Raw genomic sequence first — 22950 nt, forward strand, 5'->3', positions numbered from 1 at the left:
TGTCACTGTGTCTGTTTCCATCTTGTCCAGCTCTGTCTGTCCGTGGCCTCTCTTCCTCGGTGCCCACTGTCACTGTGTCTGTTTCCATCTTGTCCAGCTCTGTCTGTCCGTGGTCTCTCTTCCTCGGTGCCCACTGTCACTATGTCCGTTTCCATCTTGTCCAGATGTGTATGTAGTAACATTTCACGTAAACCCTGTTTCTTGTCTGCATCGAAGTAGCGGTCCTGGTACCTAGCATCGAGCATGGTGGCGACACAGTAGAGGCTCTGAGAGAATGCCACCGAATCACTTGTTCACAGCCTCTAGTAGAGTACTCTTCCAAGTTAAACCGACGGTCGGTGTTGACATTTTGTTGAGCAGGTGTTTCAATGCCATGACAGGGTATCACATCTGCTGCAGACACAGTTGTGTTTATTTCGCGAATCAGTTGTTCGAATGGAGCTAGGAGTGTGTTCATGTTTCCAAGTTTCAAACATGTTCTCAAATGCCATTGAAATGGCAGCAGTGGTATGAGAACCATGCAATACGGCTTTCCTCAGTACGAGATCCTCGTCGACCCACTGTGCTGTCAGACTCCGCATGCTCATGGGGCTGACATCGCTGGTCCAAATGTCAGTCGTGAAGCTAATAGCAGTGACGCCCATAGCAAGTAGCTCATGAATGTGTTTCAACAATGCTGTGTAACTCCGGGAGTGGAACATCCTGAAAAATAGCGCCTACTTGGTAGTGTGGTACCGGTGCTCGACCAGTCGGCGAAAGCCAACATCATCCACAACAGAGAACGGTTGATTGAAATCTATTATCTCGGTGTTAATTGATTTCGCCTTTTTTGAGCCGTCTAGCTGAATGCTCCTTACTCTTTCAAATGCTTCACTTGTTGACTGCTCAATCCACACAGCAGACATTGTGGGCTAGGTTAGGAATGCTGTGTTGCATTCCTATATTGTTTGTTTGATTGTTAGACATCAGGCCGATGCCGATGTTGGCATTTTGAGCTAAATATCGTCCGATTCCGATATATAGTGCATCCCTCCCTCCCATGTATCAACTTTCACAGAGAATGCTGTTGTTTATATGTTTTGTGCATATGAATTGAATATTGCCAAATGCATCAGTAAAAAAAGTTTTTGCGCCAAAAATTTTTAATACTATGAATAAATCAAAACCTAAAGGTTTGGAGAATGATAAGTTAACGTTCTCATCCATCAGCCTTAAAACGCATCTCGGGTGCACGTGCAGCGGATCAATCAAATATTCTAATAATTGTAATCGCACTTCCTCAATTCAACTACTATGGCGACACTATACCAAAGATGGTTTGGTATGGTTTAGAAACTTGGGAACCAATCCCATCCTCCCACCCTTTATTTAACTAGGCAAGTCAGTTAAGAACACATTCTTATTTTCAATGACGGCCTACTGGGGAACAGTGGTTTAACTGCCTGTTCAGGGGCAGAACAATAGATTTGTACCTTGTCAGCTCAGGGATTTGAACTTGCAACCTTCCGGTTACTAGTTCAAGGCTCTAACCACTAGGCTACCCTGCCAACCCATTCTCTAGTGATACTAGTCCAGAGAGAATAGGGTTTATGATATGTAGAACCATACACGGGTTTATAAAATATGATGAACTCTTTCCATAACATAGAATGACCAGGTGAATCCAGGTGAAAGCTATGGTCCCTTATTGATGTCACCTGTTAAATCCACTTCAATCAGTTTAGAGGAGACAGGATGAAGAAGGATTTTTAAGCTTTCAGACGATTTAAACATGGATTGTGTTTGTGCCATTGAGGGGGGAATGGACAAGATGAAAGATTGAAGTGCCTTTGAACGGGATATGGTAGTAGGTGCCAGGCGCACCGTTTTGTGTCAAGAACTGTAACGCTGCTGGATTTTTCCACTCTGAACCATTTCCTGTTTCCCGTGTCTGCCCAATAGAAAGGATCAAAGTGGTGGAATATAAATAGGAACCTTTACCAGTTTCATTTGAAGACCAGGATGTTGACAGCTGTTGACATACATATTGCAAAATAGTTGGGAGTAGATTGATGTACCGATTCCCATGGTACAGGGAGTATGAGTTGATGTATAAAACGATGCAAGATTCCAGGCGTCGTGATTTATAATTTTTTTTGCAAAAATGATTGTACAGAATTCTTGCCACCAACAAAATGTTGAATATTTGGGGCATATAATCATCGCAGCTCTGCAGATTTTGTTGTGAGGATACAGAATCAATAGACCATTTATTTTGGTATTGCCCTCAGGTAGCCTGTTTCTGGTCTCAGGTTCAGGAATGGCTGTAAAATGGATAGCAATGATCTAAAATTGACCCTAGAAATAGTACTGTTAGGAGATCTGGAGATCTCAATTACTAATACTCTTAGTAAAAGTATTTATCTTCAACTCGCGATCTGTGGATTCTATTCGATTTAGATTGAAATTTTATGTTAAACATCACAGCATAGTAGTAGATATATGGCGCGGGGACTGTGTGGGGGGGGGTTCTCGAATGGTTGAGTGGCAGCTCTTGGGGAACTGTGGGGTGGGGGGGGGGCGCTCGCATCTTAGAGGGCTGGCGGCTGGGAGTTTGGCTTGGTGGCTGATGGGTCGCTGTTTCAAGTCCCTGTTTTCCCTCTACCTTGTGGGAGATCTGTCGACATGCCCTTGAGCATTGTATGTTTTATATATTCAATAAAATGGTCCACTGCAGAAAGGGGGAGAGATTCAACTCAATATTAGGAGAACGTTCCTAATGTTTAGCATATGACATCTATAGGACCATATTATGGACTAGATTTTATTTTCATATGAAGAAGGACGCAGCGTAATTTAAAGCTAAAAATGGTATTTTAACTGTCCAGTTCTTTCACATCAGTGTATACGGAAGGAGTAAGAAGAGACTGCTGAGATGCTCCTCCCTGCCCCCCCCCCCTCCCTCTCCAACATGTCAAATACAATCATGTTCTTTTGAATCGGTCTCGTCTAATGCTTTTCCTCTTCTCTCCACTTCTCTTTCTCTCTCTCTCTCTTCCTCAACGCCATATGTCATACATTTCAGGGAAGCCGGCCATCGCCCACAGGGATCTGAAATCTAAGAACATCCTGGTGAAGAAGAACGGGACTTGCTGCATTGCCGACCTGGGCTTGGCCGTGCGCCACGACTCCGCCACCGACACCATCGACATCGCCCCCAACCACAGAGTAGGGACCAAAAGGTAACTGGATCCCCCATTCGAGCTCTGTTATGACTGTTATTTGGGATGGCAATTTGATAAAGAGTGAGCCGCCATGCCGGCTCTTTGATGTGGTTAGTGGCAACTTCAAACTACTCCACCTCAACCATTGAGCAGAAATCAGAAGGTAACAGGTGGGGATCACACCTGTCATTTGCTGTAACGATGTGATGGGAGATGCCATTCTGGCTCCCACAGCTCATTATAATGGCTGGAGGTGCCTTGAAACTGGTTGTCCATTCTGGCTCTAGAGTGCTGCCGAGCCCTCAACCACAGAGTGGGGAAACTCAAAGATAACTGGAGTCCCACGGGGCTGTCATTCCGCCTCGTTTGAGCCGTCATTTGTAGTGACGGAGCCGCCATCTTGGCTCTCACAGCTGCCACTCGCCATCATAGGCAAAAGGTGAAGGTGCAGTGAAACCCGTCATCTTCTCCGGCTCTCCAGAGAGGTGTAGCAGGTAGGTGAGGAGGGGAGGAGGAACACGCGGCGTGAGTCATGCCATGGAAACACGGCGCTCATACCAACATGCCGTCTCTCCCACCCTGCAGCAGAATCGATGACATTTCCCCCTTTTCCACAAGACAAGCCTGTGTGGTTGGAAAACACAGAGGGGATGATGGCCACACACACAGCCGTTCCTACCAGCTCAGGCCAGGCAGTTACTAGCAACGTGCGTCGACTCTTCTATAATTCAACTCCAATAGAAAGAGGAGAAAATTGTCTTGACAACCATATCGCTGATTTTGCTTTCTTCTTGAATAACACTGTCTTGATTCAGTCTTCTGCGGTGTGTTGCATTCCTATCAAGCATCCCACCAATCCACGGTGTAGATTCTAGTCCGGCTGCCGTTGTTGGCTGGACGGCTGCCACACGGAGCAGCTGTGTTACAACACTCTGCTGACTACGGAGCACAATGTGTTGTGTAACACAGCTCTGCTGGTATAGAACTGAGGCCCAGCTCATTAATATCGCATGGTATTATTCATAGTTCACATCCGTTGTTGTTGCACTTTGTTGGTATCGTGGTCGGCTCCAGGACACGACACCGTGTAAAATAACACGCTCAAATGGTATAGCAGATTGAATCCTGCCTCCCTTGTCTAAGTGCCCTCGACAAGCATCTGGGAACCTGCTAGCCATTAGCCTAGAGGTGGAACCCTGTGTGACTTGTTTTCTCAGCCTTTATGTCCCCTCTGCCCTTCCTTACCTCTCTTGTACTCCTCCTCCCCTTCTCACTTGCTCCCCTTCCTTTCCCATCCCTCTCTCTTGCCCTCCTCCCCCCTCTCTTCTCTCTCCCTCCCTATTCTCTTCTCCCCCATCTCATCCTCCCCTCCTCTCTATTCTCTTCTCCCCCATCTCATCCTCCCCTCCTCTCTCCTCCCTCTTTCTCTCCTCCAATCCCTCTCTTGCTCTCCTCCAATCCCTCTCTTGCTCTCCTCCAATCCCTCTCTTGCTCTCCTCCAATCCCTCTCTTGCTCTCCTCCAATCCCTCTCTCTTACTCTCCTCCAATCCCCCTCTCTTGCTCTCCTCCAATCCCCCTCTCTTGCTCTCCTCCAATCCCCCTCTCTTGCTCTCCTCCAATCCCCCTCTCTTGCTCTCCTCCAATCCCCCTCTTGCTCTCCTCCAATCCCTCTCTCTTGCTCTCCTCCAATCCCTCTCTCTTGCTCTCCTCCCCTCTCTCCTCATCTTGCTCTCCTCCTCTCCCTCCCCCTCCCTCCCTCCCTCTCTTGCGCTCCCCCCCTTTCTCTCGCTTGCACTCCCCCTCCCCTACTTCTCTTGCTCTCCCTCCTCTCTCTCTCTCTCTCTCTCAATTCAATTCAAAGGGCTTAATTGGCATGGGAAACATATGTTTACATTGCCAAAGCAAATGGAATAGACAGTAAACAAAAGTGAAATAAACAGGGTAAACATCATTAAACATTACACTCATTATACAAACGTTTTTAAAAGCATATCGACATTTCAAATGTTATATTATTGGTAATGTACAGTGTTGTAACAGGTAGTTGAAGTATGAAAGTGAAAATAAACAGATAAATATGGGTTGTATTGACATTGTTTGTTCTCCACTGTATGTCCTTTCTCATGGCAATGGGCCACACATCTTGCTGCTGTGACGGCCCACTGCGATATTTACCCTAACAGATATGGGAGTTTTTCAATCTTTTGATTTCTTTTCAAATTCTGTGTTGGTCTATGGGAAATGTGTGTCTCTAATGTGGTTGTACATTTGGCAGGAGGTTAGGAAGTGTAGTTTAGTTTCCACCTCCATTTCGTAGGCCGTGGGCACATAGGTTGACCTGGCTCTCTCTCAATAGAGAAAGATGACAGGCTATGGGGGCCTCTCTCAATAGCAAGGCTATGCTCACTGAGTGTACATTTTGGTCTCTCCCCCTTCTCCCTGGGCCAGGCAGGTGGTTGTGTGTTTTGGTCCAGACTGACTGACTGTATGTCTGTCTACCTGGCTGGCCCACTGGAATCTGTGGGGCTTAATTAAGCGGAAGTCTCACGGACTTTACCCCCCTCTGGAACTGTGGAGGGAGATTAGGCCCAGCGCAGCTAACACCTTTCCTTCCTGTGGCTCCAACTTTCCAGAGGAGAGAGGAACCCCCTTCCCAAAACATTACCCCCCTCTCATCTCCCGCTAGGAATCTGGGATTTCCTCCCTTACGGAACAAAATGGCCACTAACAGGATTAGAGATGTTGCCCCTGAAGACTGGTTTAAGGTCAGTCTAATGATGCAGGTTGGGATCTGGAGGGGAAACTGATCCTAAATCTGTGCCTAAAGGCCTGGAAACGTCCAAACTGCGATGGATTAGCTGGCTTCATCTCGAACTGTTAAGGGGGATAGTGTTTCATATCTCTCTGAGATACTGTGTTGGGAAATCGCGCCAGGCTGAGGATGCAATCAGTTTTATTGTAGTTTAAAAACCCGAGGAACGGTTGCCGTTTTTATGCTTTGGAGTGTTGGGCAAATATTGATCAACTTCTTTAACTACTTTGAGCGTTCTGAATTATAGGACACATCACTGCACTCTATACTCCTCTGTAAACTGGTCGTCTCTGTATACATGTCGCTAGACCCACTGGTTGATGCTTATTTATAAAACCCTCTTAGGCCTCACTCCCCCCTATCTGAGATATCTACTGCGGCCCTCATCCTCCACATACAACACCCGTTCAGCCAGTCACATTCTGTTAAAGGTCCCCAAAGCGCACACATCCCTGGGTCTCTCCTCTTTTCAGTTCACTGCAGCTGGCGACTGGAACGAGTTGCAACAAAACACTCAAACTGGACAGTTTTATCTCCATCTCTCCATCATGGACACTCTTACTGACAGTTTCATCTCCATCTCTTCATTCAAAGACTCAATCATGGACACTCTTACTGACAGTTTTATCTCCATCTCTTCATTCAAAGACTCAATCATGGACACTCTTACTGACAGTTTCATCTCCATCTCTTCATTCAAAGACTCAATCATGGACACTCTTACTGACAGTTTTATCTCCATCTCCTCATTCAAAGACTCAATCATGGACACTCTTACTGACAGTTTCATCTCCATCTCTTCATTCAAAGACTCAATCATGGACACTCTTACTGACAGTTTTATCTCCATCTCCTCATTCAAAGACTCAATCATGGACCCTCTTACTGACAGTTGTGGCTGATTTGCTTGTTGTCTCTACCTTCTTGCCCTTTGTGCTGTTGTCTGTGCCCAATAATGTTTGTACCATGTTTTCTGATGCTGCCGTGTTGTGCTGCCGCCTCAATGCTGTGCTGCCGCCTCAATGCTGTGCTGTGCTGCCGCCTCAATGCTGTGCTGTGCTGCCGCCTCAATGCCGTGTTGTGCTGCCGCCTCAATGCTGTGCTCTGCTGCCGCCTCAATGCTGTGCTGTGCTGCCGCCTCAATGCTGTGCTGCCGCCTCAATGCTGTGCTGTGCTGCCGCCTCAATGCTGTGCTGTGCTGCCTCCTCAATGCTGTTCTGTGCTGCCGTCTCAATGCTGTGCTGCCGCCTCAATGCTGTGCTGCCGCCTCAATGCTGTGCTGCCGTGTTGTGCTGCCGCCTCAATGCTGTGCTGCCACGTCAATGCTGTGCTGTCATGTGTTGCTGCTTTGCTATGTTGTCGTCTTAGGTCTCTCTTTATGTAGTGTTGTCTCTCTCGTCAGGATGTGTGTGTTCTCCTATATTTGTATGAATTTATTTTGATTTTAAATCCCAGCCCCCTTCTCCGCAGGACCGTCATTTAAAAAAATAATTTGTTCTTAACTGACTTGCCCTAGTTAAATTAAGGTTAAATAAAACATGAATTCAAAAGGAATCAGCGAGTGTATCACCACCAGATCTAATAAGGAAGGCGTTTCGTGATGTTTATCGTCGATATGCAACACCTGCTCACGGAATTCAGACATTTTTTTCCCTCAGTGTGGAAGGTTGTGGATTGAGCTTGTGAAATGAACGCTTGTGAAATGAACGCTTGTGAAATGAACGCTTGTGAAATGTTCGTTGATGGTTTTTACCCTTGTGGGAAACAGAGGCTCCATTTTTCAAAGGTGCATGTGCCAGTTTTCCGGCAAAGGTCGGTATTTATAAATGTTGAACTTGACGGGAAAGTGTGCGTATGTCCACGGCAAATCTCAAACCGCACGTGCGCACAACCTCTGGGAGGTGGATCAATTGTAATTGCAAGCAAATAGGCTTATTGATCGTTCTGGTGAAATAGGTGTTTGATGCATGGGAATTATAACAATGGTATTAAAAAACGTCGGCCATGTGTATATGTTGCGTGCCATGTGTATATGTTGCGTGCCATGTGTATATGTTGCGTGCCATGTGTATATGTTGCGTGCCATGTGTATATGTTGCGTGCCATGTGTATATGTTGCGTGCCATGTGTATATGTTGCGTGCCATGTGTATATGTTGCGTGCCATGTGTATATGTTGCGTGCCATGTGTATATGTTGCGTGCCATGTGTATATGTTGCGTGCCATGTGTATATGTTGCGTGCCATGTGTATATGTTGCGTGCCATGTGTATATGTTGCGTGCGACAATTTGGATAAATCCCAATAAATCCCAATAAATCCCAATAAATCCCAATAAATCCCAATAAATCCTAGAATCTCCACATCCGGCAGAATTTAGTATCAAATGCGTTGTTGATCAATGAGGCCCCAGAAGTCCTCACAAGGATATTAAAACAAGGGGATATTTTACCGGTCCCCAGACTCCCCACGAGGATAAAGGCTATTTTAGGTTTACGTTTAGCTGTACAATTAGGGGTACTGTTAGGGGTACGGTTAGGGGTACGGTTAGGGGTTACAATTAGTGGTTAGGGGTTAGGGGTACGGTTAGGGGTTACAATTAGGTGTTAGGGGTACGGTTAGGGGTACGGTTAGGGGTTACAATTAGGGGTTAGGGGTTACGGTTAGGGGTTACGGTTAGGGGTACGGTTAGGGGTTATAATTAGGGGTTAGGGGTACGGTTAGGGGTTAGGGGTTACAATTAGCGGTTAGGGGTACGGTTAGGGGTACGGTTAGGGGTGGGGTTAGGTGTACGGTTAGGGGTACGGTTAGGGGTTACAATCAGCGGTTAGGGGTACGGTTAGGGGTTACAATCAGGGGTTAGGGGTATGGTTAGGGGTTGGGGGTACGGTTAGGGGTTAGGTTAAGAGTTCAGGGCAAATACGATATTGAATTGGAATCAATTGTTTGGTCCCCACAAGGATAGTAAAACGTGTGTGTGTCTGTCTACTCTAGTATCTAACCAACATTACGGTCTCTCTCCCTCCAGGTATATGGCACCAGAGGTGCTAGACGACTCGATAAACATGAAGCATTTTGAGTCGTTTAAGAGGGCAGATATCTACGCCATGGGCTTGGTGTTCTGGGAGATAGCCAGTCGATGCTCTCTGGCAGGTATGTGTGTTGGTCCCCCCCCCCCCCCCTATAGTCACTCAGTTATCCAGTAAGTGTTCTGACAGGTATGTGTGTTGGTCCCCCCCCCCCCCCTCCCCTATAGTCACTCAGTTATCCAGTAAGTGTTCTGACAGGTATGTGTGTTGGTCCCCCCCCCCCCCCTATAGTCACTCAGTTATCCAGTAAGTGTTCTGACAGGTATGTGTGTTGGTGTGTCGTCGTCGTCGTCGTCCCCCCCCCCCTCCTATAGTCACTCAGTTATCCAGTAGATGTTCTGACAGGTATGTGTGTTGGTCCCCCCCCTATAGTCACTCAGTTATCCAGTAGATGTTCTGACAGGTATGTGTGTTGGTCCCCCCCCCCCCCCCTATAGTCACTCAGTTATAAATGTCCCTTGATTTAAATAAAGGTTTAAAAAATATATTATAACGTCGGTAGTGGTATCAGGGTTGTTTGCCCCTCTGATATCAACAGTTATTGAATAATATTGAATAATATTATAATGGCACTTAGCAAGTTTATTTGTTCATTAGCTGTTTCTCTGGCTGTATTGAACAAAAATATAAATGCTACGTGCAACAATTTCAAAGGTTTTACTGAGATACAGTTCATATAAAGGAAATCAGTCAATTAAACTAAATTCATTAGGCCGTAATCAATGGATTTCACATGACTGGGCAGGGGCGCGCTGCCATGGGTGGACCTAGGTTGGCACTTGGGAGTCAGGCCCACCCACCCACTGGGGAGCCGGGCCCAGTCAATTTGTAATTTTCCCCACAAAAGGGGTTTATTACAGACAGAAGTACTCCTCAGAACCCCCCCATGCAATCCCACAGGTGAAGAGTCCGGATGTGAAAGTCCTGGGCTAGCATGGTTACACGTGGTCTGCGGTTGTGAGGCCGGTTGGACGTACTGCCAGATTTTCTAAAATGATGTTGGATGCGGCATGTGGTGGAGAAATGAACATTAGATGATCTGGCAACAGCTCTGGTGGACATTCCTGCACGCTCCCTTAACTTGAAACATCTGTGGCACTGTGTTGTTCGTGGCCTTTTATTGTCCCCAGCACAAGGTGCACCTATGTAATGACTGTGCTGTTTATTTATCTTGATATATCATACCTGTCAGGTGGATGGATTATCTTGGCAAAGAAGCAATGCTCACTAACAGGGATGTAAACAAATGTGTGCAGACATTTTGAGAGAAATACTATTTATGTGGGTATGGAACATTTCTGGGTTCTTTTTATTTCAGCTCATGAAACATGGGACCAACACTTTACATATTACGTTTACAATTTGTTTCAGTCTAATATATAAAAATCACATACAATTCATTGAAGTATATGAGCTACTTTTGATGCATGAGGGAAAACACAATTGTCCCTTGAGGAACAATAAAGTTTTGTATTGCACTCTGTCAAGCCATTGTGATGTATTTTAACGCTTCTGACGTGTTTTGCGTCAGGCATCGTTGAAGACTACCAGCTGCCATACCATGACCTGGTGCAGTCAGACCCTTCTGTGGAGGAGATGAGGCGGGTGGTGTGTGATCAGAAGCTACGACCCAACATTCCAAACAGGTGGCAGAGCTGTGAGGTAGGTGACACGTGCACACACACACACACACACACACACACACACACACACACACACACACACACACATATATCTTTGGTTTTTAAACCTTTCACATTCCTAGTTCTGAAGTGGGAATCACCTCGCGCGAACGTGTAGCGTCTTCTCTTTGAATGCGGCCATAATAAGTTGCCAATTTCCTCAACTGAAAATCCACACGAGAGGATTTCTCTCCAGATAGTCTTTCCGAACTACTGTCTGCCTCACGGTGCGTTTAAACCCAAGAAAGATCAAAGCCCACAAACCTGAGACTCTCCAATGTGTCCATCTACCTCAGTAAGACTCACGTGTCTCATAAGAGATGCACAATTGGCCCAGCGTCGTCCGGGTTAGGGGAGGGTTTGTCCGGGGCAGGCTGTCATTGTAAAAATAAGAATTTGTTCTTAATTGACTTGCCTAGTTAAATAAAGGTTACTTCCCACCCTAGAGGAAAGTAAGTGTGTTGCAACTCTACCTCTCTCGCCGTCTCAAGTTTTCCCCCTTCACATTCTCATTTCACTTGACACTCTCTGTCTCCTTCTCTCTCTTTACGTTCTCTCTCTCTGTCTCCTTCTCTCTCTTTACGTTCTCTTTCGGTCTCTCTCTGTCTCCTTCTCTCTTTACGTTCTCTTTCGGTCTCTCTCTGTCTCCTTCTCTCTCTTTACGTTCTCTTTCTCTCCTTCTCTCTCTTTACGTTCTCTTTCTCTCCTTCTCTCTTTACGTTCTCTTTCTCTCCTTCTCTCTTTACGTTCTCTTTCTCTCCTTCTCTCTTTACGTTCTCTTTCTCTCCTTCTCTCTTTACGTTCTCTTTCTCTCCTTCTCTCTTTACGTTCTCTCTCTCTGTGTCTCCTTCTCTCTCTTTACGTTCTCTTTCGGTCTCTCTCTGTCTCCTTCTCTCTCTTTACGTTCTCTTTCTCTCTCTCTCTGTCTCCTTCTCACTCTTTACGTTCTCTTTCTCTGTCTCCCGCCCCACCTCCGTTTATTGGTGTCCCTGTTTATTGAGTGTAAAAACTGATACATTAGATTAGAGTCAATCCACAGTAATAAAATCCTGTAATCTAATCTGGCAGCTATGACCTGGCCTAAATGGCTGCCAAGATGTTAGGACTGAGCTGAATCTGCTATTAACACAACACCGTGACAAGACACTGAGAACACTGTTCCTGATACCAAAATGACAGTCTGATTGGCATAAATAGTGCTTCTGCACCTGCATTGCTTGCTGTTTGTGGTTTTAGGCTGGGTTTCTGTACAGCACTTTGAGATATCAGCTGATGTACGAAGGGCTATATAAATACATTTGATTTGAATATATTTTTATGGTTTGGACAGAAAATTTTTGCCCCCCCCCCCCCCCCCCCCCACACACACACACACGCGCACACACACACACACACACACATGCATACATACCAAAGTAGATTTTTTTGTAGACACCACAACACAAATATTAAGCATTGTAACAAATCAATGCCAATTGATCACACTCATACTTACAATACAACTAACACAGGATGTCAAGACATTCCACCTGCTTAAACTGTATCTGGTTACCCTCCCTTATATGTATATAGAAACAGTAGGTCTTATCTACAGTGCCTTGCGAAAGTATTCGGCCCGCTTGAACTTTGCGACCTTTTGCCACATTTCAGGCTTCAAACATAAAGATATAAAACTGTATTTTTTTGTGAAGAATCAACAACAAGTGGGACACAATCATGAAGTGGAACGACATTTATTGGATATTTCAAACTTTTTTAACAAATCAAAAACTGAAAAATTGGGCGTGCAAAATTATATTTTAGATTTTTCAAAGTAGCACCCTTTGCCTTGGTGACAGCTTTGCACACTCTTGGCATTCTCTCAACCAGTTTCACCTGGAATGCTTTTCCAACAGTCTTGAAGGAGTTCCCACATATGCTGAGCACTTGTTGGATCCTTTTCCTTCACTCTGCAGTCCAAGTTATCCCAAACCATCTCAATTGGGTTGAGGTTGGATGATTGTGGAGCCCAGGTCATCTTGGTCAAATTGCCCTTACATAGCCTGGAGGTATGTTTTGGGTAAATGTCCTGTTCAAAAACAAATGATATCCCACTAAGCGCAAACCAGATGGGATGGTGTATCGTTGCAAAATGCTGTGGTAGCCATTCTGGTTAAGTGTGCCTTGAATTCTAAATGAATCAGGCAGTGTCACCAGCAAATCACCCCCACACCATAACACCTCCATGCTTCATGGTGGAAAGCACACATGCGAAGATCATCCTTAGAAAGTCACTGGAGCTCTTCAGTAAGGCCATTCTACTGCTAATGTTTGTCTATGGAGATTGCGTGGCTGTGTGCTTGATTTTATACGGCTGTCAGCAACGGGTGTAGCTGAATTAGCCGAATCCACCAATTTGAACGGGTGTCCACATTAAATAAAGGTTAACATATTTTTTAAATATTTTTTTTTTTAATAAATGTCGTTTATGCAAATGCTTGAGTAATCATGTTGAACAGTTACACACAACAGGAGCACATACGAAAGACTGATGTAGTCCGCTAGCTAGCCACAGGAGTCCACTAAGTTAAGTAGTGTCATGTCTTTGGCTATGCTGGATTAAGTGATATGACATGCTATTCTATAAAATAATTTATCCATAATTACTATTACCTGATTGAGCTAATCATGTAAATGTAATTAACTAGAGAGTCGGGCACCAAAATAATATTTATAGAGCTGTTATCTTCCGAATAAACTCTTAAAGACCTAGTAATATTTTACATTAATAGCAGTCAATATCAATCGTCATTTTACTTCAGTCTCATCTGAAAGTTGTGAATTCTTTTATCTGCACGAACCCTGGCTAACAAGTTGAATCAGCAATGCAAATTTGGTTTAATTATTTATTTACTAAATACCTAACTAATTACACACAATTAATCATAACTTGATTACAAATTACGTCATGAAGGAAAAGGTCCCTAGCGGGCGGAACAGATATGACAGATAAGCTTGTTACACAAAGGAAAAGGGGCTGGGTTGAGTGAAAGAGCGGGAGACTGAGGAACAAAGGGGAAAAAGCTGTACTGTCGTAAATACAGTATCTTACGCATTCTAAATTACCGGCCATTTGGAAAAGGAAAATGCAATAAATATTTACTCTGAGCTGCGCTTCAGTAGGTAGTAACGTCATTGTGTGGTAGACGGGATACTCTGTCTGTTCCTTCCTAACCTGCGTTTGCTAACTCAACGGCTAGGAGATATCACTTCTGTAGTGAATAAGAGTTCAAAGTTCATACCATTTACAACCAAAGCTCACGCTGATGTTGGCTTCATTCTGTAGTTATTATCTGAACCATTCTGACATAGGACCGACGTCCTCAGAACAGGAAGTTATGTTGTCGTCAAGGGCTTATATAGGAAGGGAGAGGGGGGTGTGTTTGAAAAGTTTTATAGCCCATGTCCCTTCACAGGGCGGGCCACTGATTGAGCAGCCCTATCTTATGAAAATCTAAATCTCACATTTTAGAAGCTAAAATCACATTTCATCCCATCACACATAATTTCATATTCAAACATTTAAATTGAACAACAGTTCCATGTGAATCCGATAAACTCTACAGTGGAAAGTCTACACATCAGAGTTATGTCATCTTATCATTGATGAGAATGTCTCAGATGACAACCGAACTGACATCATATTCATTAAGTACCACCGCATTGGTCGGATTACAAGAATATAGTTAATTTCCCCCCACCTTCTGATGTTCCCAGAATCTCTATGTTAACCAAGGGTTTTGCAAATGTAACCTCAGTAGGGTAGAGAGAGGAAAAAGGGGGGAAGAGGTATTTATGACTTTCATAAACCAACCCCCAGGCCAACGTCATGACACTGTACTGTAGGAGATGCTGTACTGTAGGAGATGCTGTACTGTAGGAGATGTGTAAGAGAGGCCTACTTGTCAGAAGGCTATGGAGTGGTATTTGTCACAGTTAGTTCAAATGAGTGCACTCTGTCTTAATAAGCACTGGTGGAAATCCCCAAGATGATGTCCTCGACAGGCCTCTGAGAAATGTAGACAAATGATGGGCTGAACACAGATGCTGTTTACAAGGCTGGCAGAAAAATTATTCAGCGTCTCATTCCATTCCAAACGGTTTACCTTCTTAAACAAGCTTTAGAGGAATGAGCCATAAGCAGTGGAGAGGTCCTGGTTTTGAGGAGGTAGGTATTGGGTAACCTTGTCTGTCCAATGGCCACATCCTCTCAGGAGTCTAAAAGTGGAAACGATTAAAAAAGCCCTGGCGACTCTGCGTTTGATCGAGGGTGGGTGAGGGGTGTGTGTGACACACACTGGTAAATTGCCTCGCTATGTGGTGCTGGAAATACAAATCCTCACTTTTTTAAAAATGTATTTATATCCATGATTAAAAGGACTCTTACACATTACCGCTACATTCATTTAGTGATGTTTTATCAAGTCATCCTTAACTTCCTGACTCTCTCCTTCCCTCCAGGCTCTGCGGGTGATGGCTAAGATCATGAGGGAGTGCTGGTACGCCAACGGAGCCGCCCGCCTCACAGCGCTGCGCATCAAGAAGACCCTGTCCCAGCTCAGCCAATCAGAGGGCATCAAGATGTAGACATTTCCTTTAGTCTTATTATATTATTCTGAATATTATTATTTTCATCGTCATCATTGGTTCTCTTCAGGCTGCTCCTCCTCTTGGTTTGAAAGGGGAGGCGATGCAGCGTGGTGAAGTTTTACTCTGATACCCCCTAACCCCTCTCTAAACGCGGTCATCCTTATATTTGTCGCCGTGCCGACCGGCGTGATTTTATGTCTCTGAGGTGGATGGATCTGATGGAGGGATATTGTCAGAGAGTGTGATTTTTTTTTGGGGGGGGGGGGGAGTGGTATGGCTGGGTGCTAAAGCTGTCCCCACTACAAACCACCACCAACCTGTGTCAGTTCAGACACCAACCCCCTGTACTCATGATTGGTGGGATCTCCTCACCCAGTGCTCGTGAAGGACCTATAACAGTGATTACAGACAGCCGTAGTCCCGCCCTGCCACAGACCCATCTGCAAAGCGGAGGAAAGGATCATCAAAACACCACCCAGAAACCCCCAGGTTTCATGACTGCTGGTCGTAACATTCAGGTGTCAATGCCTCCATTCAAACAACAAGTGTTACATTCTGTGACTGGCTGTGGTGGCTCGGACTCAACGAGAGAAAAAGACTGAAGCAACAAACTTTAGTTTTATTTAGGACCATCTGGTACTTGTTAACAATCGTTTTATTGTAGTTATTTGTTTGTGTTTCCATGGAGAGGTGCTGTGGACTCGTGTCCAGAGCATGTCGCACCGTGTGTTTCTTCCTCTTTTCTCCATGTATCACTGTACCGAGGGACTACAGGTCTGTTTAACTTATTTGCTTAGATTGTTTGCACAAAAAAAAAAAACTGGACATGACCTCATTCAGTCTCCAACCAACTGGACATGACCTCATTCAGTCTCCAACCAACTGGACATGACCTCATTCAGTCTCCAACCAACTGGACATGACCTCATTCAGTCTCCAACCAACTGGACATGACCTCATTCAGTCTCCAACCGACTGGACATGACCTCATTCAGTCTCCAACCAACTGGACATGACCTCGTTCAGTCTCCAACCAACTGGACATGACCTCGTTCAGTCTCCAACCAACTGGACATGACCTCGTTCAGTCTCCAACCAACTGGACATGACCCCGTTCAGTCTCCAACCAACTGGACATGACCTCGTTCAGTCTCCAACCAACTGGACATGACCTCGTTCAGTCTCCAAACAGCCGGACATGACCTCGTTCAGTCTCCAAACAGCCGGACATGACCTCGTTCAGTCTCCAAACAGCCGGACATGACCTCGTTCAGTCTCCAAACAGCCGGACATGACCTCGTTCAGTCTCCAAACAGCCGGACATGACCTCGTTCAGTCTCCAAACAGCCGGACATGACCTCGTTCAGTCTCCAAACAGCCGGACATGACCTCGTTCAGTCTCCAACCAACTGGACATGACCTCGTTCAGTCTCCAACCAACTGGACATGACCTCATTCAGTCTCCAACCAACTGGACATGACCTCATTCAGTTTCCAACCAACTGGACATGACCTCATTCAGTCTCCAACCAACTGGACATGACCTCATTCAGTCTTGGCGAACATGCTATGACATATGCAATATAGATAGTGTATCTATTTTATATACTCTGTTCTGCTGCTACTACAACGTCAACTACAACAGCTCGACAGTCGCCACCATGCCTTCCAAGCCAGGTGTTAACTGGTGCCACTGCTTTAAACCTACCCCTCCAACCCTCATGTTGGTTTGTGTCTGTGTGAGATTGTATGGAGTATTGACAGAGGCCCTCAGCTGGAGGAGCAGCATGGAGTAAACCCTCTCAGAGAGCTGGAGGATTAGGATGGAGTAAAACCCTCTCAGAGTTGGAGGAGCAGCAAGGAGTAAACCCTCTCAGAGCTGGAGGAGCAGCATGGAGTAAAACCCTCTCAGAGCTGGAGGAGCAGCATGGAGTAAACCCTCTCAGAGCTGGAGGAGCAGCATGGAGTAAACCCTCTCAGAGCTGGAGGAGCAGCATGGAGTAAAACCCTCTCAGAGCTGGAGGAGCAGCATGGAGTAAAACCCTCTCAGAGCTGGAGGAGCAGCATGGAGTAAAACCCTCTCAGAGCTGGAGGAGCAGCATGGAGTAAACTCTCCTATGCAAATGGTAGGACGTGACCTCGCCATGCTGCCTAGGGCAGCCACAACACCAACTTGTTGGTGCCATCTACTCGAGGGGTCACTCTCCCGTCCCGTCTTCTCTCTGTCTCTTTCTCTCTACTCTGTATGGCAAAGCTCTGACTCACTGAATACCAGACTGATAGGGGTGCTAGTACTACCCACTGGACTACACGAAGTCCCCCTCCAAGGTGGCTTTAAGCAAGAAGGAAACAACTACTCATTACTGGAGTTGTTCTATAATCATGCATTGTTGGATTTCACTTTGTTTCCGTCTTTGTGTTGTTTCAAAGTGTGTGACGGCACACGTCTCTTCAAAGACTGAACGAGGTGAGGTACATTCATTTAAATATAGAAAATGAATTTTTACTAAGCCATAGGTTTTCAATGTTTTTTTTTTTTTTTTTTTTTTGTGGCAACTTTTTCTACTACGTATAAGAATGTACGTTTACGGAGGATAAACGACATATTATCACTGTGTGAACTGCTTGACATTTCAGCTTAGCAAGCCGTAAGGGACCAATGGAGAGAGTCAGAATCCTGTTATGTAAAAAGTAAGATTTATAAATAATTACTATTATAAAATAGGGTCAATGTTCTATATAAAGGAATTACAAGTCAATGTAGCAGCAGATTTAATAAGTAATGTTTGTATTTGTAAGATATCCTATTGCCACACGCCTAAACCTGCAAGCTGCCTGTTTATACCAATTTGGATTGTGTTCGTTTTGGTATGTCCACAGTCTTGATGTCATTCGAGTTTCTTGCTCTATTTCAGCATGTTTTTTGGAAATACGGTACCGCAAACCATCACAGTAGAAAGACAATGGAGCCCCAAAAGATATCTTATTGTTTGTCTACAAGTGTACTTCTTCTGACCTACGTGCAGGTTTACCTGTGTGGCCATCATGTTGTTTTGAGTTTCTTATTTTTTATGTATTCTTTTTTTGAATGCCTCTTGAACAGTCTGCTGTTTGGATGCATTCTATGTATCTGTCTGTGTTACTACAAAACGTCGGACTCTGTTCTGAAACCAGGGAAGGTCAGAGACACTCTGTTCTGTTCTGAAACCAGGGGAGGTCAGAGACACTCTGTTCTGTTCTGAAACCAGGGAAGGTCAGAGACACTCTGTTCTGAAACCAGGGGAGGTCAGAGACACTCTGTTCTGTTCTGAAACCAGGGGAGGTCAGAGACACTCTGTTTTGTTCTGAAACCAGGGGAGGTCAGAGACACTCTGTTTTGTTCTGAAACCAGGGGAGGTCAGAGACACTCTGTTTTGTTCTGAAACCAGGGGAGGTCAGAGACACTCTGTTTTGTTCTGAAACCAGGGGAGGTCAGAGACACTCTGTTCTGTTCTGTTCTGAAACCAGGGGAGGTCAGAGACACTCTGTTTTGTTCTGAAACCAGGGGAGGTCAGAGACACTCTGTTCTGTTCTGAAACCAGGGGAGGTCAGAGACACTGTTCTGTTCTGTTCTGAAACCAGGGGAGGTCAGAGACACTGTTCTGTTCTGTTCTGAAACCAGGGGAGGTCAGAGACACTGTTCTGTTCTGGTCTGAAACCAGGGGAGGTCAGAGACACTGTTCTGTTCTGGTCTGAAACCAGGGGAGGTCAGAGACACTGTTCTGTTCTGGTCTGAAACCAGGGGAGGTCAGAGACACTGTTCTGTTCTGGTCTGAAACCAGGGGAGGTCAGAGACACTGTTCTGTTCTGGTCTGAAACCAGGGGAGGTCAGAGACACTGTTCTGTTCTGGTCTGAAACCAGGGGAGGTCAGAGACACTGTTCTGTTCTGGTCTGAAACCAGGGGAGGTCAGAGACACTGTTCTGTTCTGGTCTGAAACCAGGGGAGGTCAGAGACACTGTTCTGTTCTGGTCTGAAACCAGGGGAGGTCAGAGACACTGTTCTGTTCTGGTCTGAAACCAGGGGAGGTCAGAGACACTGGTCTGTTCTGTTCTGAAACCAGGGGAGGTCAGAGACACTGGTCTGTTCTGTTCTGAAACCAGGGGAGGTCGGAGACACTGGTCTGTTCTGTTCTGAAACCAGGGGAGGTCAGAGACACTCTGTTCTGTTCTGAAACCAGGGGAGGCCAGAGACACTCTGTTCTGTTCTGAAACCAGGAGAGGCCAGAGACACTCTGTTCTGAAACCAGATGAGGTCAGAGGTCATAACATTACAACATATCACATGCTTCTTGTTAAATCTGTACCATGATGCTTTTGTCTCTACATGACTATTCACTGTTGGTGTTCCCCAAGGGTGAGTGCAGGGACTTCTCTCTCTGTCTCCTTGTCTCTCTGTTTCTCTCTGCCTCCTCTCTGTCTCTGTGTATGTGTGTGTGTGCATCAGGTCAGTCTTCATCTATAATGCTGGTAACCCTCCTCCTCTAGATAAGTGCAGAATTAGTCATTTTAAGTGTTTCCTTATTATGTCTGATTAGCTTCAGGAACGGAAGATCATCTTTACATTGAGTTGAACAGAAAGAAAACCGCCTCTTTTCATACGGAATGATTTATATGCTGTGTCACACACTGGTGTGAATGGTTCCTTGGTACATGTAAATATCTAGACTATATCTCTTGTATGATTGGCTGGAAGCTTTGTCTTGCACAGTTGGTCAGCATAAAAAAAATTGTGAACAAAAACCGTGAAATCTATCATAATATTAAGAGAGACTAGCGGATATTGCTGCTATGATACATGACGAACAAAACGAGAAAGAAAATAGCTGAAATTTCATCATGCTGAATTTGGTGTGTGTGTGTGTGTGTGTGCGCACGTGTGTGTGTGTGTGTGTGCGCACGTGTGTGTGTGTGCTGGATCTCCGACAGTGTGGGACATCTCTGGGACATTTCAACCACAACACTCAACAACGGCAAAAGTTCAGCTGACTACTACTTCTCTATCTATGCCTCCGTCGCCAACACTGGGCCAACGTTCATTCTGTATCCTACCAACATTTCTCTTAAAAATCACCAGCAGCCTTTCTTTTGGTTTTCAAAATCAAATGTGACTTCTTCTTGCGGTGACTGTAAAAAACACATTATGCCCTGCATACATGCCCTGCATTTCTCAGTGAAATGCAGGGCAATTTTCCCTTGAAACAAGGTTCACCCTACAGGTTAACAGAAAAAACAACCATATCTTTTGCACCTCTGGTTTCATAAAAAATGGGTTGACACAATTAGTCGCAGCTTTCCAAACCTTTCTGTGCCTTCATTCTGCTCAAGTTCCACCCAGACATTGTAATAGAAACACTAGTTAGGAGGTCCCATGCAGCAGACAGTCAGGAGGTCCCATGCAGCAGACAGCCAGGAGGTCCCATGCAGCAGACAGCCAGGAGGTCCCATGCAGCAGACAGCCAGGAGGTCCCATGCAGCAGACAGCCAGGGTGTCCCAGGCAGCAGACAGCCAGGGGGTGCCAGGCAGCAGACAGCCAGGGGGTGCCAGGCAGCAGACAGCCAGGGGGTGCCAGGCAGCAGACAGCCAGGGGGTGCCAGGCAGCAGACGGTCAGGAGGTGAAGGGTTGAGGAGGGAGGGAGGGAGGGTTGTTGGCTGTATGTGCCCTTTTGTGACCCAAACCAACGATATGATCTGGTAATTCTATAACTAGCAGGCGAATGGTGTTGAGGGCACTGCTGGATATGCAGTCTGCTCAGACAAACACAGTACTGTTGCACCGAGCGAGGATCAACACTAATTAACCAAGCTGAGTTTGCTATTGTGTGATCTAATTGAGGCCAGGGAGACATGCCAATGTTGCCAGCCAAGCTTCTTCAATTTTTTTTGTTTTTAGAGCACTGAAACTAAACTCCGATGGCTCCACCTTCCCCGAGAGGCTGCAAACCAGAGCACAATTTGTATAATCTCTTCAAAGGTCATGCATATGCCCAGTTGGTAAAATCGCAACTGGTTCCTATGTTTGGGTCATAGTTTTACCAATCTTTCTATCAACGCTAATATCCAGACACTGTGAAGAATACCGGGTGTGGGCAGTAGTGTCAGAAAGAGCAGGCATTATCATTCTAGAGATACTTTACGACTGCCAATTAATAACCGGAGAAAGGAAAGCGATAGTTGGTGTCACGAAAGGGCCCTGCTTGCTAAATGAACAGCCGACCGTTCTACTCCTGTTCTGTAGTGCCTGCTGTAGTGAGACCATTGTGCTTTATCCTGTTTTATACGGTGCCTGCAGTTGGTTGAGACTATACTCTTCTCTTATTGGTTCTTACAAGCTGCATGTGATTTGTGTTCCAATGTCAGCATCACTTTATAAATAAAATATAAAAAAGTTGAAGAAAAATAAACCGTAGTTAACAGGATATATAACAAGGTCATAACCTAAGGAAAATACCTCCTAAAGAGCAATGTGTTTTTACCTCGGGTGTATATAGTCGATTTGTTTACTCCAAAGTTTGCTATTTTTGTTTCTATGAAATGCTAAATTGAATACACATTTGTAAATGTAACTTTTTTTTTTGTCAATGGTAATTGTGTTTTGTGGTGTTCCCAAGTAGTTTATTCCTCTAGTTACCATTATGTGTATTTGGGCTTTTTATGGTCTGTCCCAAATGTAAATGCTTTACCAACGTCAAAACTAGTCTTCTTTCCAAGCCCCATCTGAGCTGTGTTGAAAATGTCTTGTAGGAGGCTACGAGGAGAGATGTCGAAGACCCTCAAAACCATTACAGAATCGCCTGTGTCTCCCTTCTGATGATTTCTAAACCATATGTATTAGAATTTTTCATACCGTGCTACAGGAGAATGAACACTCAACATAGGAAAGTAGCGGATTGACGTTTCAGTTCCAACATAGTTGGAGTGAAAAATGGTGTGAATAAAATAAAAAAGTTTGTGTAAAATCCATGGTCTTGTTTTTTTTGTTTGTGGAGTTGGCATTCACATTCACAGCCCGTGAATGAACTGTGTATTTCATTCCAGTACACAGGACTGAGACCTTGCTATCAAAGAGAATGAAATGGATTGTAGGGTTTTGGCTGTAGGCTAGTATAACACTTAACAACAATGGGCCCACGGTAGCATGTTTTTCTACATTCGTAGGCTTTGTCACATGTCTGAAATAGGTTTCCTTGTCTCTTTTTTTTTGTTGCTTAATTTACACACCGATTTATATAATGAACTGGGTTACTGTAATTTGTGTGGCTGTCTTTTACTGATGTGCCAGTACAAAGGATTGAGACCTTCCTATCAAAGAAATGTAATAGATACTCTATTGGTTTTGGCTGTGGTCTATGGCCTCACCAGTGACCATGTACAAAGTACAAGACGATGCTGGCTGGGTCAGAGTACAGTTCTCTACCTTGAAAACATTGCTTGTAATGTTTTAGGTGATTTTGTTTTCGCTGCTATTAATCCCATGGTATTTCATTGAAGATTATG

The 22950-nt window shown here is 45.0% G+C and overlaps 1 protein-coding gene across 3 annotated transcripts in view; it reads left to right on the plus strand.

Moving 5' to 3' along the window:
- LOC109880013 (TGF-beta receptor type-1-like) overlaps nucleotides 1–22416 on the plus strand; it is an 87391-nt gene extending 64975 nt beyond the window's left edge. The window contains exons 6-10 of one of the 3 annotated variants that reach the window (XR_004204064.1): nucleotides 3065–3221; nucleotides 9044–9168; nucleotides 10636–10766; nucleotides 15287–18885; nucleotides 18928–22416. Coding sequence is in view for 2 of the 3 variants with exons in the window: in XM_031796853.1 (XP_031652713.1) it covers nucleotides 3065–3221; nucleotides 9044–9168; nucleotides 10636–10766; nucleotides 15287–15412 (539 nt within the window). In the remaining variant the exon portion in view is untranslated. Of the gene's footprint in view, nucleotides 1–3064; nucleotides 3222–9043; nucleotides 9169–10635; nucleotides 10767–15286 lie in introns of all 3 variants that reach the window. The other 2 variants (XM_031796853.1, XM_031796854.1) reach the window with 2 other exon arrangements.
- The last annotated feature ends 534 nt before the right edge of the window (nucleotides 22417–22950 follow it).

This window comes from Oncorhynchus kisutch, linkage group LG18, assembly GCF_002021735.2.
Source record: "Oncorhynchus kisutch isolate 150728-3 linkage group LG18, Okis_V2, whole genome shotgun sequence".
NCBI lineage: Eukaryota > Metazoa > Chordata > Actinopteri > Salmoniformes > Salmonidae > Oncorhynchus > Oncorhynchus kisutch.